This window comes from Bos indicus x Bos taurus, chromosome 15, assembly GCF_003369695.1.
Source record: "Bos indicus x Bos taurus breed Angus x Brahman F1 hybrid chromosome 15, Bos_hybrid_MaternalHap_v2.0, whole genome shotgun sequence".
NCBI lineage: Eukaryota > Metazoa > Chordata > Mammalia > Artiodactyla > Bovidae > Bos > Bos indicus x Bos taurus.
In genome coordinates, this window is record NC_040090.1 from 41631623 (window position 1) to 41649569 (window position 17947).

Sequence of the window (17947 nt, forward strand, 5' to 3'; positions counted from 1 at the left end):
AGGATGGAATGTGATTTGCTCAAAAATACCCAGTGGCAGGATGCTGACTAGAATTTAGGTCTCCTAAGTTCTAACCTAGTATGCTTTTTACTCTATCACACCTGGTATTCCAGATTACAAATTATAGTGGGAACAAGTCAGTCTTCTCTAAGAGTTCCCATCCTACATACCACTATAACAACACAAGGACCAACACAAATTTGGAAATTTCTGAAAATAAAACCCCTCTTGGTAATCCTAGACTTCTGAGTTCCTATCTAAGTTCCTATTTAAGGGGGAAAAAGATTTTAAACAGCTCAGACTGGAATACCATTCAAGAAGAATATGAAAGCCTTAATTTAAGTAATAGCTTGAAAGGGAATGAAGAATTTCTAAGTTTCAAATTTCTGATGATGGGTAAGTGGGCAACTAAAATGTCGGTAAAATACAATACTGTGCCTTGTGCTTTTAAAAATAAACAAAGGTTGACAAAAAATAAATTTGCTTCAATGAGAAAAACTCAGATCACAAGATTTCTTACAGCTTCAATGCACAGAATACTAGACATTTATCAATAAGTTACATCTTTTCGTAGTAAGCTGGAAACACTGGCCAGTCCTTATCGCACTGCTTTGCAAGAAGCACATCTACCAAAGAGAAGTGAGATGTCATTAAGAAAGGTGAAGGAAAGGGGACAGGTGCTAGCTTATAATGAGGGAAGTTAGGAGAATCAAGGATTTTGAGGCATAGTCTGGTCTTATTTTCAGAGGTGTGTTTCTAATACCTAGAACAAATATTCACTTAGGATTCAAAGTATACTCTTTAGATAATATTTTGTAAATTATCCTATTCCAACACTATATGAGAATACATCTATATATTTTAAGAACATATAACTCTCGTTTTTAAGTAATTACACTGTCAATGAATGATGTCCAATTACCTTAGTTTAGATTTAAATCAAGAGAAAAATACTTCAAGAAATTAAGTAAATTAAGAAAGAATATATCATACCAAAGAAAGAGCTGCTTGAGTCTGTTGTAGAAGTGGTTCCGGAAGGGAAGAGAGGTGAATACATTCAGGAATTTTAATAGTGCCTCCATCCAAGTCAGCTATGATTACATCTAACTGAAGAAGATAAAAAGAATATATAATTAATAAAATGTCTTTTTAGATTGATTTTCAGCTACTGTATATTTCCCAGTTTCCTCTGAAATTAGATGTGGCATATGACCAAGTTTCTGCTAATGGAGCGAGAAAAGTGATGTGCACATTTTCAGGCATTCAAAACAGAGGTCCAGTCAGGCCCTCCTATGCTTTCTTTCCTCTTACCATCGCTGAAACTGAACTAACAACACAATCTTGACAATGCCTAAGTGGATTCTAGCGGAGAAACAAGAAGCAAACAAGCATGGTCCTTTCTTGAATGAGTTCATGGAACAAACTGGTCTGACATAATGGAACACTTCTACAAACTGCTGCATGAGTGTTAAATAATATTCCATTTTGTTTAAGCCATTGCATTTTGTATGCTTTATTATAGCAGTTCAGCCATATCCTAAATAACATAGTAATCATAAGAGTTAACAAGCAAAGCAACTAGTATACATCAAAACAGTACTGTTTAGGTAGCTAAATCACTAATTTTTAGCATTTTACAAAATCTATTTTAAAATAACATGAAAAATGTAATAGAGAAACCAGTCAAAATGATTGAAGGTATTATGTTGCTAACAGGATTAAAATTAATTCTAATTTATTCAATGAAAAGTTAAGAAATTCACTTCTGTCAATATTTGGTTTGTCTAACTTCCACAGACTGTTTTTATTTACTGGGAAAAAAACTGTCTACAAACCTGATGAGTGTGTTTTTAATTAGTACTAATGAGGTTTCACTTAATGTTTATGCATTTATAGGTATTTTTGTATGTTGATATCAAAGTTAAAAAGGAACCAGATATCCATATATAAAGTCAGAAAAAAGAATGAGGGTCCTGTTTATAACTGCAATGTGCGACAGTCTTCTGTCAGTTTAAATGACAATTATGATTTGATTACAATTGTAATTATACAAAAGTACCTACAGAGCTTACCTCTTCACTGGCATTTATAACTAAAATAAAATTAGAATAACAAACTCTTTAGGATTTGTGAATCACAGATGTCATATAACCCAACCTTTCCATGAAGAATTTTTCTTAAACTCCCTGAAAACTGTAATGCAATCTGTCTTTGCACTCTACTTAGAGTACTCTTCACATAAGGAGACACATTCATTATACCGGGCAGCTCTATTTACTTGAAAACTCTTAGACTGAGCAGAAAATTGTTTCTATATCCCACTATACCCACTGATTCTATTTCAGCGTCTACCCCTTCTTTCTAAGACAGCTACTTAAATATTTACCTTTAGCTATCAAATAACATTAGGTTATTACCTGTGAAAATTTTCTCAGGCCCTCAAAGAATATGGTTTCTAAACTCTTGACATCCTAAATGTCCTTCTATGAAGTTCAATTTTGTTACAGTCCTTCTTAAAGCACACTACAGAGAAGTAAACTTATTTTTAATAAGTTTACTTATTAAACTGGTTGAATAAGAGCTGGTTGAATACAGAGTATTACTTTCTCTCCTTTAGTATTTCCATTTAGTATTAAGAACAGAATAATCTGGGGGCAGAAGTTGGGGGGAGCTCACAATAAACTTGTATTCCTCCAAAACCCTTCATTCCTTTGCAAATGCTTTTTGCTTTTTGCAAGTGAAAAAGTGAAAGTAGCTCAGTTGTGTCTGACTCTGTGTACCCATGGACCATACGGTCCATGGAATTCTCCGGGCCAGAATACTGGAGTGGGTAGCATTATCACAGACCTCATTTCAAAAGATGAATAAATTAAAGCACTCATAATAAAAGCATAAATAGACTGCTAAAAATGGATAATTTTATCTTCCTTTCTCATATGCGAAATGAAGAATATAGAAAGATAAGACTTAATATGCCAAAAGAGGGAAATTTTAAAAGATTAGTGAATTCATTTTATAAATCTCCTTTACTTGCTGTAAGGAAATATTAATGTATTTAGGTTTTTTAATGATGCTGTGCTTCCAGCCAATCTTTTCTATTGGGAATGGAACAGATTTGAAAATAGTAATTAGTTGAAGTGCTATAGGACTGAGGTCACGGCAACTCACTCCAGGATTCTTGCCTGGAGAATCCCACAAACAGAGGAACCCAGCAAGCTACAGTTCATGGGGTCGCACAGAGTTGGACACGACTGAAGCGACTTAGCAGGCAGGCAGGACTCAAAGAAATGTAAGAAACCTCTGACCTCAATAACTAGCCATTTAAAGATGAATACTTACAAGTTCATGAACATCAGTTTTAAAGACAGAATGTACTCCAATAATGAAAGGCGTCGGGGAACTCAGAACTTCCAGGAGCTGAGCCGGGAGAATAGGAATATAAGGGTAACTAGAAATAATAGAAATACATATGAGAAATATTTGTTCTTCCATAATACAACATACCTTTCTTTCATTTTTATACTTTGTGAATTTCAGATTATCTGTGTTTAGAAATTATCAATAATATTCTCAGAGTTGTTAATATTAAATTCTTGGGAGAAAAAAGATTTCAAAAATTCTTCATGTGAAATGTATGATCTGATATAAGAAGATATGAAGTAAGCAGGGCAGCTTTCTTATCCCTTACCCCTCTAGGCAAGCAATCTCTTTAAGTTTTTCAAACTTGCTTGAAAGAATTTTTCCTTAACATAGAGATCTGACATCAGTTGGTAACACTGACTTCCTGATGGAATACCCTCACCACCCACATACTGGTGATAATACATTTCTCTATATAAAACAATCATTTGAGTTCCATTTTCTCTATTTGATTTTTATATTTGGTAAGGATGGCAAGGTACAAAATTAAAGTTTAGAATGCTCTCTTATCTGGAGGTTTAAAAAAAGCACACAGGTTAAAAAATATTTTTAATAAAATCTGTAGACTATATTTTTTCTAGGTCACTGTGACTAACAAATTGATAAAAAAAAATCAGAATAAAATATTGTACTTACAGCACTCTCAGTCATCACTGTTTTCCTTTATACTTTGTATTACAAAAAAAAAATAACATCCCTCTCTGCCCCCAAAAGAGAGGGGAAAAAAGAAAGATAAAGCCTCACGTATTTAATCAGCTTTGACAATCACCAATGCATGGTCACATATATATTTCTACCCATTTTTGTTCTTTTTCCTACCACATTATTTGGAGCAAATCCCAGATACCATATCAGGTATACATAAATACTTCAGTATATATCTAAAAAAGGTAAGGGCTCTTTTAAAAGTAAAACTATAATACCACTATAACTGTGTGAATTAACAATTTCTTAATATTAAATAATCAGTACTATCTTAAGACTTTTATCTCCAACTATATTCAAAGGGAATTAAATGTTGCTGACAATACTATTCAAATTGATTACTTTTTCACGAAAGGAATCAACACTCAATAATAGGCAACTTGGAAAAGTTCCAAATTCCAGGCTAGATTTCTATCAGAATCATGACCCTTATAACAGCATAACTTTGTAAAATATGCTCTTGTTGTTCAAAACTGTTGTGAAATGATGTTTTGATTGATCACTGATAAGTAATGCATAATCTGGGAATAAATAAAAACACCAAATAAAAACCCTCACCTATATTTAAGAGGAAACATTAATGACTCCAGGGCTCTACAAGCATCACTAAGTCTCTGGAAACTTGCAGAGTGGAAGAGAACCTTATTTTCTGTAAGGACCGCACAAAAGAGGCTGAGGACATTCTGAATTCCTGAAAACACAAAGAGCAAATGCTTACCAAATGCATTAAATTTTATTATGTGCTGCCAAGAAACATAGCCTTAGAATTACATGGAATGAAAAAGCCAATACTTAAAAAAATCTCTGAAGAAAAATATTTAGTTAAACTATGAATTCCAAAGAGCCTATGGGTATTTGTTTTCCCAAACTTTCAGTTTTGTTTGTCTTATTCTTCAAATCAGCGTACACTCATTGACTATATTAGTTAATTGGAAATATACTATTACCTTCTTTTCAACTTCATCTCCAAGGTCTGTACATAAATTTCTATCTTAGATGCTTGGCCTTGTTCTAACAACTTTTTTCCCTTTTAAAGTTAATTTGTCTGATTTTAACATAACCAAACCAGTTTTGTTGTTGAAATTTTCCTAGTATATCTTTTTTCCAACTTTTTACATCACCCTTTCTCTAATTCATGGAAATAGCATATAGTTGATAATTTAAAAAAAAATCTCCTCTACAAGCAAGGAAAAAGCAACATAGGAGAATAATATGAATTTATAATTTACATAAGAGGAAATCAAAATGGCTGATTAATATGAAAAGAAGCTGCAACACTTTTAATAATCAGAAAAATTCAAACTCAAAAATTGAGGAGGTATGATTTTAAACCTACTACAATAGCCAAAATTAGAGTTTGACAATTCCAAGTTTTTATGAAGATGGTAGGGAAAGGGATTATCATATACACTGCTGTGATGAATATAAATAAAGTTAAGATGCACATGCACATACCCTGGTATCTAGTAAATGCAGTAATTCTAATAATTCCATTTTGAGTTATTTATTATAGAAACTTTCATGTGTTTCTATATGTGTACCCAAGAAGATAAGGTACAAAAAGGAACATTGCAGAAGTATTTAAACAATGAAAAAAGGGGATACATCCCAAATATAAGAATGAATAATAAATTATAGTAAAATTTTAGTTTAATTTACTAAAAGTTAATACATGAACTGTGAACTTCCAGTTGTTCAAGCTGGTTTTAGAAAAGGCAGAGGAACCAGAGACCAAATTGCCAACATCCGCTGGATCATGGAAAAAGCAAGAGAGTTCCAGAAAAACATCTATTTCTGCTTTATTGACTATGCCAAAGCCTTTGACTGTGTGGATCACAATAAACTATGGAAAATTCTGAAAGAGATGGGAATACCAGACCACCTGACCTGCCTCTTGAGAAATCTGTATGCAGGTCAGGAAGCAACAGTTAGAACTGGACATGGAACAACAGACTGGTTCCAAATAGGAAAAGGAGTATATTGTCACCCTGCTTATTTAACTTATATGCAGAGTACATCATGAGAAATGCTGGGCTGGAAGAAGCACAAGCTGGAATCAAGATTGCTGGGAGAAATATGAATAACCTCAGATATGCAGATGACACCACCCTTATGGCAGAAAGTGAAGAGGAACTAAAAAGCCTCTTGATGAAGGTGAAAGAGGAGAGTAAAAAAGTTGGCTTAAAACTCAACATTCAGAAAACTGAGATCATGGCATCTGGTCCCATCACTTCATGGGAAATAGATGGGGAAACAGTGGAAACAGTGGCAGACTTTATTTTTGGGGGCTCCAAAATCACTGCAGATGGTGACTGCAGCCATGAAATTAAAAGACGCTTACTCCTTGGAAGCAAAGTTATGACCAACCTAGATAGCATATTCAAAAGCAGAGACATTACTTTGCCAACAAAGGTCCATCTAGTCAAGGCTATGGTTTTTCCAGTGGTCATATATGGATGTGAGAGTTGGACTGTGAAGAAAGCTGAGCGCCAAAGAATTGATTCTTTTGAAGTGTGGTGTTGGAGAAGACTCTTGAGAGTCCCTTGGACTGCAAGGAGATCCAACCAGTCCATTCTGAAGGAGATCAGCCCTGGGATTTCTTTGGAAGGAATGATGCTGAAACTCCAGTACTTTGGCTGCCTCATGTGACGAGTTGACTCACTGGAAAAGACTCTGATGCTGGGAGAGTTTGGGGGCAGGAGGAGAAGGGGACGACAGAGGATGAGATGGCTGGATGGCATCACTGACTCGATGGACGTGAATCTGAGTGAACTCTGGGAGCTGGTGATGGACAAGGAGGCCTGGTGTGCTGCGATTCATGGGGTCGCAAAGAGTCGGACACGACTGAGCGACTGATCTGAACTGAAACTTCTGACTGAAGATGGCAAATGTTGACTAAAACAAAAAACTAAAACTAAAATTTTATTATTCAAAATTTATAAAATGAAATATTAAAGAAATTTAAATATTTTCAAGCGATATGGCTTTTGTAGAGGGTAGGTCTATAACAGTTATACCTGTGACTTTAAGATTAAAACATCACTAAGACTTTGGGGATACCTTTACAACCTGAAAATAAGAGAGCTAGTGCTAATATATCAACATAAACAACTCTCCCAAATATAATGTTGAGTGAGGAAAGTATGGTACAAAGTGATTCTATAGAATGATAGCATTTATATATTGCTTAAAACCATACAAAATGCTACTATATACCGTTCAGGTATATATCAATACAAACATAGACTGTCTAAAGATATATCCGGGAATAAAAAGAACCAAATAAAGGATGGTATTATCTCTGGGATGAGGTGGCATATGCAAGAAGTTTGAACTATATTTATGATGCCACACTTATTAAACTGAATAACATGTGTGTGTTCAGTTGTTCAGTCGTTTTGGACTCTTTGTGACCCTGTGGACTGTAGCCCTCCAGGCTCCTCTGTCCATGGAATTTCCCAAACAAGAATACTGGAGAAGGTTGCCATTTCCTTCTGCAGGGGATCTTTGCAACCCAGGGATTGAACAGGTGTCTCTTGTGTCTCCTGCACTGGTATGCAGATTCTTTACCACTGAGCCACCTAATAGATAACATTAAATATTTTTCTTTGGAAATAATTAAAGCTTAAAAAAAAGCTGCAAGAACAGTACACAGAGCACCCAAATATCCCTCACAATGATTCACCTAATGTTGAATTTTGCTCCATTTGCTTTAACATTTGTACTTTATGTGTAAGCATGCCCTGCCTCTTTCTAAAACCACACACACATTTTCTGACCCGTGTGTCAGAAAATTCTGACCCATGAATGTCATGACATTCATGATGTGTACAGTAAATATGTCAGCATGTTCTTCCTAAGAATAAAGATGAAATCTTCCTTAACCACAGTATAGTTATCCTCCTCAGCAAATTTAACATGTTGCAATATTTTAAGTCTAATCCAAAATCACTGCAGATGGGTAACTGCAGCCATGAAATTAAAAGATGCTTGCTACTTGGAAGAAAAGCTATGACCAACTTAGACAGCATATTAAAAAGCAGAGACAGTACTTTGCCAACAAAGGTCTGTCTAGTCAAAGCTATGGTTTTCCAGTAGTCATGCACGGATGTGAGAGTTGGACTATAAAGAAAGCTGAGCACAGAAGAATTGATGCTTTTGAACTGTGGTGTTGGAGGAGACTCTTGAGAGTCCCTTGGACTGCAAGGAGATCTTACCAGTCCATGCTAAAGGAAATCAGTCCATGCTGTAGTCTATGGGGTCACAGAGTCGGACACGACTGAGTGACTAACTGAATATTTTAAATCTAATCTTACATATGTATTCTCATTTTGTTTCATTCTGACACAAAATTATTCTTTGGAACTTTTCCCCTACCATCAGGATTCATTCTAAGCTTAATGATTTCATTTAGGTGTCCTGTTTCTTTGCTGTGCTGTGCTTTGTCGCTTAGGATGGAGCATTTCCACAGCATTAAATTATTTTCATTGAGATGAAATTCACATACCATAAAATTAACCATTTCAAAGAGAACAATTTATTAATGTGCTTACTGAATCATCCCAAGGACTATATCCTACTCAATCACGTTCTATGATCCTTTACCATATTGTAGAATTTGGTTATCAAAATCTTTTTTTATTTATTATTTTTTTAAAATTTTATTTTAATTTTTTTAATACCAAAAACATTTTTATTTTATTTTTTTCTAATTTTATTTTATTTTTAAACTTTACATAATTGTATTAGTTTTGCCAAATATCGAAATGAATCCGCCACAGGTATACATGTGTTCCCCATCCTGAACCCTCCTCCCTCCTCCCTCCCCATACCATCCCTCTGGGTCGTCCCAGTGCACTAGCCCCAAGCATCCAGTATCGTGCATCGAACCTGGACTGGCAACTCGTTTCTTACATGATATTTTACATGTTTCAATGCCATTCTCCCAAATCTTCCCACCCTCTCCCTCTCCCACAGAGTCCATAAGACTGTTCTATACATCAGTGTCTCTTTTGCTGTCTCGTACACCGGGTTATTGTTACCACCTTTCTAAATTCCATATATATGCGTTAGTATACTGTATTTATGTTTTTCCTTCTGGCTTACTTCACTCTGTATAATAGGCTCCAGTTTCATCCACCTCATTAGAACTGATTCAAATGTATTCTTTTTAATGGCTGAGTAATACTCCATTGTGTATATGTACCACTGCTTTCTTATCCATTCATCTGCTGATGGGCATCTAGGTTGCTTCCATGTCCTGGCTATTATAAACAGTGCTGCAATGAACACTGGGGTACACGTGTCTCTTTCCCTTCTGGTTTCCTCAGTGTGTATGCCCAGCAGTGGGATTGCTGGATCATAAGGCAGTTCTATTTCCAGTTTTTTAAGGAATCTCCACACTGTTCTCCATAGTGGCTGTACTAGTTTGCATTCCCACCAAGAATCAATATAGTGAAAATGAGTATACTACCCAAAGCAATTTATAGATTCAACGCAATCCCTATCAAGCTACCAACAGTATTCTTCACAGAGCTAGAACAAATAATTTCACAATTTGTATGGAAATACAAAAAACCTCGAATAGCCAAAGCGATCTTGAGAAAGAAGAATGGAACTGGAGGAATCAACCTACCTGACTTCAGGCTCTACTACAAAGCCACAGTTATCAAGACAGTATGGTACTGGCACAAAGACAGAAATATAGATCAATGGAATAAAATAGAAAGCCCAGAGATAAATCCACGCACATATGGACACCTTATCTTTGACAAAGGAGGCAAGAATATACAATGGATTAAAGACAATCTCTTTAACAAGTGGTGTTGGGAAATCTGGTCAACCACTTGTAAAAGAATGAAACTAGACCACTTTCTAACACCATACACAAAAATAAACTCAAAATGGATTAAAAGATCTAAACATAAGACCAGAAACTATAAAACTCCTAGAGGAGAACATAGGCATATTGTAGAATTTGGATTGCCAATATTTTGTTGAAGATTTTTGCATCTAAATTCAAAACGCTAAACCTGTAGCTTCCTTTTCTCATAGTGTCCAAGTCTGACTTTGGTATTAGGGTAATGCTGGCCTTGTAAAATGAGTTTGGAAGAGCTCCCACTTCCTCGGTTTTTCAGAAGAATCTCTAATATACAGCTATTAATTCTTCAAATTTTTCATTGGATTCATCCAGTGAAGCTGTGTGGTCCTGGACTTTTCTTTTAGGGATGTTTTTGATTACTGATTCAATCTCCTTGTTAATAACTGTCCTGTTCAGACTTCCTATTTCTTTGTTATTCTGTTTTGGTAGGAAGTTATTTATTCTTCCAGGTTATCTAATTATTGGTGTCATCACAGTAGTTGCTTATTCCCCCATTACCTGCTTATTTATATATCCATCATCAGTATAGACTCATGGATTTCTATTTTTTTATTCCAACATTCTATAAGTTATTACTGATCTTAACTATGTTTGTGCCCATTAAGTCCTAAACTTAGAACGGTCACCCCTTTAACCTAGTTCCTGTGTCCCTATGATATGAACCCTTTCTTTTTTAAGTTCTTTCTTACTTTCTAGCTTGACAAAATAACCCAGGCTCATATTTTACCTACTCTGTCCCTGCTCTGAAGTTAGTCACCTCTCCAAGGAGGCTTGGTTCCTTCCATTAGAAATGGCTTTTAAAAATCAAGAATTGAGAGTATTAGGGTAAATGTTAGATTATTTCTGCCAAGGTATCTTTGTTTTGGGGTTACTTTTACAGATAAGAGTAGATACATGCACATATATGAACACATATACATGCATATAGACAGACACACACATACATATAGATCCATATACATGTATTTGAGAAATCCAAGTCCATATCATTACTTTCAGTTCCAATCTATTCTCACAGAGTCTCCCAACTAACTCCAATACATATTTCTATGTTCCTTTTTCCAGTGAAAACCCTGGATCCTAATGACATAAACACATTTTTTCATTTGCTAAATCTTATATTGGGGGCTTTCCTGATGGCTCAAATGGTAAAGAATCTGCCTACAATGCAGGAGAAAAGAATGGCTATCCACTTCAGTATTCTTGCCTGGAGAATTCCACGGACAGAAAAGCCTGGTGGGCTACAATCCATGGGGTCGCAGAGAGTTGGACACGCAGATGACACCAACCTTACTGCAAAAAGCAAAGAGGAATTAAAAAGCCTTTTGATGAAGGCAAAAGAGGAGAGTGAAAAAGCTGGCTTAAAACTAAATATTAAAAAAACAAAGATCATGGTATCTGGTCCTATCACTTCATGGCAAATAGATGGGGAAACAGTGAAAACAGTGACAGACTTTATGTTCTTGGGCTCCAAAGTCAATGTGGACGGTGACCACAGCCATGAAATTAACAGACACTTAGTACTTGGAAGAAAAGCTATGACCAACCTAGACAGTGTATTAAAAAGCAGAGACATTTCTTTGCCTACAAAGGTCCGTCTAGTCAAGGCTATGGTTTTTCCAGTAGTTACGTATGGATGTGAGACTGAGTGCCAAAGAATTGATGTTTTTGAACTGTGGTGTTGGAGAATTCTTGAGAGTCCCTTGGACTGAAAGGAGATCCAACCAGTCCATTCTAAAGGAAATCAGTCCTGAATCTTCACTGGAAGGACTGATGTTGAAGCTGAAGCTCCAATACTTTGGCCATCTGATGCGAAGAGCTGACTCATTTGAAAAGACCCTGATGCTTTAAAAGACTGAAGGCAGGAGGAGAAGGGGACAACAGAGGATAAGATGTTTGGATGGCATCACTGACTCAATGGATATGAGTTTGAGCAAGCTCCAAGAGATGGTGAAGGACAGGGAAGCCTGGCAGTCTGCAGTTCATGGGGCTGCAAATAATCAGACATGACTGAGCGACTGAACAACAGCAGCAGCCTCGCTCTGTAATCTAGGTTTCCTGGTTCAACGGATAGAGCCCGGCTTGGGGGAGCCAAGCCTTGGATTCCTGTTTTGGTTGTCCCTAACTTTCTAGGTGACTTTATTATTCATTTATTCAACAAACATTTACTGTGTGCCTACCATATATCTGACACTGTCTGAGCCCTGGGGCATGCATTAGCCCATAAAATGGTCACAGTTCCTGTCTTACTAGAGCTAATGGCTGAGTGAGAAGACAGACTACAGGAAATTAACAAGCAACCTGTCCTCCAAACCTTCATTTCCCAAACCTTCAGTTCAATTCAGTTCAGTTCAGTTGCTCAGTTGTGTCTGACTCTGTGACCCCATGAATCGCAGCACACCAGGCCTCCCTGTCCATCACCAACTCCCAGAGTTCACTCAGATTCACGTCCATGGAGTCAGTGATGCCATCCAGCCATCTCATCCTCTGTAGTCCCCTTCTCCTCCTGCCCCCAATCCCTCCCAGCATCAGAGATGCTGACAGAGTCTGCATCTGACAGACAGAGTCTTTTCCAATGAGTCAACTCTTCGCATGAGGTGGCCAAAGTACTGGAGTTTCAGTTTTAGCATCATTCCTTCCAAAGAAATCCCAGGGTTGATGTCCTTCAGAATGGACTGGTTGGATCTCCTTGCAGTTCAAGGGACTCTCAAGAGTCTTCTCCAACACCACAGTTCAAAAGCATCAGTTCTTTGGCACTCAGCTTTCTTCACAGTCCAACTCTCACATCCATACATGACCACTGGAAAAACCATAGCCTTGACTAGACAGACCTTTGTTGGCAAAGTAATGTCTCTGCTTTGCTGCTAAGTTGCTTCAGTCGTGTCCAACTCTGTGCAACCCCATAGACGGCAGCCCACCAGGCTCCCCCACCTGGTGGAGTGGGTTGCCATTTCCTTCTCCAATGCATGAAAGTGAAAAGTGAAAGTGAAGTCACTCAGTCGTGTCTGACTCTTCACGCCCCCATGGACTGCAGCCTACCAGGCTCCTCCGCCCACGGGATTTTCCAGGCAAGAGTACTGGAGTGGGGTGCCATTGCCTTCTCCCAATGTCTCTGCTTTACAACCCCATATATATGTGGAATCCAGGAAAATGGTACAAATGAACCTATTTGCAAAGCAGAAACAGACACACAGATGCACAGAACAAAGGTATGGACACCATTGGGGAAAAGGGGGTTTGGGATGAACTGGGAGATTGGGACTGACATATACATACTACTAAGATAACTGAGGAGAATCCACTGTGTAGCACAGGGAACTCTACTCAGTGCTCTGTGCTGACCTAAATGGGATACAAATCCAAAAAAGAGAGAATGTATGAATACATATAGGTGATTCACTTTGCTGTACAGTAGAAACTAATACAATATTGTAAAGCAAGTACATTTTGATAAAAGTTTAAAAAAAGACAGTGGAGTTTATTTGCTTCTGTATGTCTTCAGTTTTAATATATTTTGCCTCTTTTGATCATGATTGGTCTAATACTATTTTCTGAGGATGTGAGATCGAAGTAAGTTTGGAGAAGTCAGAACTTGAGAATTTGCTGTACCATTTTAGCAACTTCTTGTGAGTCCAGGTATTTAAAAATTAAAATTTATATTTAAAAAAGTCTGTAGTGTAGTAATTTCCAATGGCTATTGTAGCAAATTTCCACAAACTTAATGGCTTAAAACTCAGAAGCCCTACTCCTGGGTTTCCCAGCTTCTAGCAATTGCCTGCATTCTTGAGCTCATGGCCCCCTTCCATCATCGAAGCTGGTAAGGTTGGTTGAGTCTTTCCCTCTTGTGTGAATCAGAGTGCACCACTCTCACACTGTATCTCCCTCTTCCATCTTTTAAGGACCTTTATGGTTACACTGGGCCCACCTAAAGGAATTGACACTCGAGTTGCAGTTTTTAAGGATAAGCAGCAGTTAGAGTTAGGGAAGGGAGATCAGTAAGACTTTCAAAGTTGACAGACGACCACATGCAAAGAAACAAAGGACTGAGGGAGGGAAAGGCATTCAGAAGACCTACGAGGAGATTTGCCGAGGCCAGGTTCATGAAGAGTCTGTATACCACTAGCAAGGAATCCAAACTTTTCCCCTGAAGACTCTGGAGAAGAACTTTCCCTCTCTACTCCCCTCTGAACCCACTGTAATACCCACAAAGAAATAAACCCATTTTGATAATCCATCAGAAAATACAAGTCATGGCAAGCATCATGTAGTATTAGATAAAAAGTGAAGAAGGAAGGCATACAGCTCTCCTTAGAAAGCTTACATTAGTAGAATCAATTTGTGACAGCAAGGAGTGAAATATTACACTATATTTACTACTAAAGGATAACATCTCATGTATTAGAAATGAGTTAGGGGTAACAGTCTAATACTTAAAGGGTAAGTTTCTCATTATCCAGAAAATTATTTCAGTTCAGTTGCTCAGTTGTGTCCGACTCTTTGTGACCCCATGGACTGCAGAATGCCAGGCTTCCCCGTCCATCACCAACTCCTGGAGCTTGCTCAAACTCATGTCCATCAAGTCGGTAATGCCATCCAACCACCTCATCCATAATATAAAATAAAATTTACCTGTGACTAACTACTGGACAGCTTAAATTTTGCATTTTTAAACATCACATGCTTTAAGTTTTAGATAATTAACAATCTCAAACATTTTAAGAAATTAAATTACATTGATGTTTTTATTCCTAACTAGCAACACTTGTTGCTGGCTTCATTATCCTTGAACTGCTAGTCATAATCAGTTTTCTAAATAACCTTGAATGTTTCCTAGTCTTCAGTAGCCAATGTCTATCCAAAGCTACACAATAACAGGAGAGAAAAACAGTATGAAAAGCAAACATTCCAGTGATAATTTCTACTGATTTGACTACAATGATACATACACATCCTGTTGACTGTCCAAATAGTAAAACATTCTGAAAAATTACTTCCTGATCTTAACTTTTCTTTGGGGGTTAAAGATCTAAAATTCATAATATCAAACATTAATGAAGGTATTTGTTTCTTGCTTTGAAAAAACAACACCACAAACTTCTCTCCAGAAACCTCCCCTTCTCTGAATAATAAAGATATGTTATACAAATAGAACACTATGTCTCAGCTTTCAAATGGGCAATTTGAGGAATTGAAGGTCCTGGTTTTCTTGGCAGGTTATATTTCCAAAAGCCTTAAAGAATTTACTATAATTCTGTCAATCCACAATGGAGAAAATGTTATAATGGTCATGGCTTAACAAAAGTCATGAAAAAGGATATTTCCCATTCATTTGATCACTATTTGTTGAAAGCCTACAAGAAAAAGAAATGCAACAAGGCAAAATGGTTGTCTGAGGAGGCCTTACAAAAAGCTGAGAAAAAGAAGAGAAGAGAAAAGCAAAGGAGAAAAGGAAAAACTTGAATGTAGAGTTTGAAAGAATAGCAAGGACAGATAAAAAAGCCTTCTTAAGTGAACAATGAAAAGAAATAGAGGATAACAAAGAATGGGAAATACTACAGATCAAAGAATATTCAAACTACCACACAACTTCACTCAATTCACGTGAGTAATCCTGGTAATGCTCAAAATCCTTCAAGATAGGCTTCACCAGTATGTGAACCAAGAACTTCCAGATGTACAAGCTGGATTTAGTAAAGGGAGAGGAATCGGAGATCAAATGGCCAACATCTGTGGAATCACAGAAAAAGCATTCCAGAAAAACATCCAGGAATTCCAGGAAAACATTTACTTTTGCTTTATTGACTACAGTGTTGTGACCATATGGATCACAACAAACTGTGGAAAATTCTTAAAAAGGTAGGAATTCCAGACCACCATACCTGCCTCCTGAGAAACCTGTATGCAGGTCAAGAAGCAACAGGTAGAACTGGACGTGGAACAATGGACTTGTTCCAAATCGGGAAAGGAGTACATCAAGGCTGTATATTGTCATTCTGCTTATTTAACTTATATGCAGGGTACATCATGCAAAATGCTGGGCTGGATGAAGCACAAGCTGGAATCATAATTCCCAGGAGAAATATCAACAACCTCAAAAACGCAGATAACACTACCCAAATGGCAAAAAGCAAAGAGGAATTAAAGAACTTCTTGATGAAAGTGAAAGAGAGTGAAAAAGCTGGCTTAAAATTCAACATTCAAAGAATTAAGATCATTGCATCTGGTCCCATCACTTCATGGCATATAGATGGGGAAGCAATGGAATCAGTGACAGACTTCATGTTCTTGGGCTCCAAAATCACTACAGATGGTAACTGCAACCATGAAATTAAAACACGCTTGCTCCGTGGAATAAAAACTATGACAAACCTAGACAGCATATTAAAAAGCAGAGATATCACTTTGCCAACAAAGGTCCATCTAGTCAAAGCTATGGTTTTTCCAGTAGTCATGTATGGATGTGAGAGTTGGACCATAAAGAAGGCTGAGCACTGAAGAACTGATGCTTTGGAACTGTGGTGCTGGAGAAGACTCTTTAGAGTCCCTTGGACTGGAAGGAGATCAAACCGTTAATCCTAAAGGAAAGCAACTCTGAATATTCACTGCAAGAGCTGATGTTGAAGCTGAAGCTCCAATACTTTGGTCACCTGATGTGAAGAAGGGACTCACTGGAAGACTCTGATGCTGGGAAAGATTGAAGGCAGGAGGAGAAGTTGACAGCAGAGGATGAGATGGCTGGATGGCATTACCACTTCAACGGACAAGAGTTTGAACAAGCTCCAGGAGTTGGTGATGAACAGGGAAGCCTGGCATGTTCATGGGGACACAGAGTTGGACATGACTGAGCAACTGAACAATAACCACCACCACTATGCTCCAGATACTAGGAATACAATAACGAAGAAAAATAAAATCCCTACCCTCTCAGATTATCTAATACTTTATACAGTTAAGTTCTGTAACTACCGTTGAGAGGCAATGTTTCATATTTGTTACAAATTCAGTATATTATTTCCAAATATGTTATAAATGGAAATCTTCTAAGTAAAAAAATGTAAAGAAATGTAACTCAATTGGGCAACTATACATGGGTGTACTTTAGTGGTTATGAACATTTTTATTCCCTTGAATGTGACATGAATTAAATACACTTTGCATGCATGCCAAGTCTCTTCATTTGTTCCTGACTCTTTGTGACCCTGTGGACTGTAGCCTACCAGGCTCCTCTGTCCATGGGATTTCCCAGGCAGGAATACTGGAAAGGGTACCATTTCCTTCTCCAGGGGATCTTCCCGACTGAGGGGTTGAACTCAGTCTCCTGCACCTGCAGGCAGAGTCTTTACTGCTGAGCCACCAGGGAAGCCCATTTAGTGGTAGCATTTAACCATTTAGTGTTAGTATTTAAACCCAATAAAATGAAAATGGAAAATCCTTTGAATCAGGATTCTTCTGAACTGTCCTCAAATGATATCATGTAGCAAGCAGATATTAAATACTTTATTTATGTATGATTCTAGCAAGCAGAGTACATTAATCAACAACCAATTGGTCACGACTGTTAGTATTTGGTATTTTGAAGAGTTTCCTTTATAAACCTAGCATAAATATTAAATGTTTAATTTTTAAAAGAAAGCAATCAGTTTCCTGATAACATTGTGACCACTTCTGAATGCTCAAGCTTCATCAAATATCTTATTATTTCATGAATGCCTATCATGGCTCTATATCATTGCTTATGTCTTTCTCTCTGCCTGGAATGTCCTTCCACTTTTCTAGCTAGTAAAAGTTAACTCTTAGTATCTCTATTATTGCATTAATTACAGTGTACCATAATTTTTAAAACATATAAAAGTATTATCTGGGAGAAGAGGATGAGACTGTTTTATCTTTACATCCCTAGTGACTAGCATAGGACTTTACATATGGTAATGGTTCTCTAAG

The 17947-nt window shown here is 37.1% G+C and overlaps 1 protein-coding gene across 4 annotated transcripts in view; it reads right to left on the bottom strand.

Annotated features, from left to right (window-relative positions):
• SBF2 (SET binding factor 2) overlaps nucleotides 1-17947 on the bottom strand; it is a 496673-nt gene that overhangs the window by 224375 nt on the left and 254351 nt on the right. For all 4 annotated transcript variants that reach the window (XM_027563255.1, XM_027563254.1, XM_027563253.1 and 1 more), the window contains exons 7-9: nucleotides 4684-4816; nucleotides 3340-3448; nucleotides 994-1107 (exon numbers count right to left, since the gene is read on the bottom strand). In XM_027563255.1, coding sequence (XP_027419056.1) covers nucleotides 994-1107; nucleotides 3340-3448; nucleotides 4684-4816 — 356 coding nt within the window. The remainder of the gene's footprint in view (nucleotides 1-993; nucleotides 1108-3339; nucleotides 3449-4683; nucleotides 4817-17947) is intronic.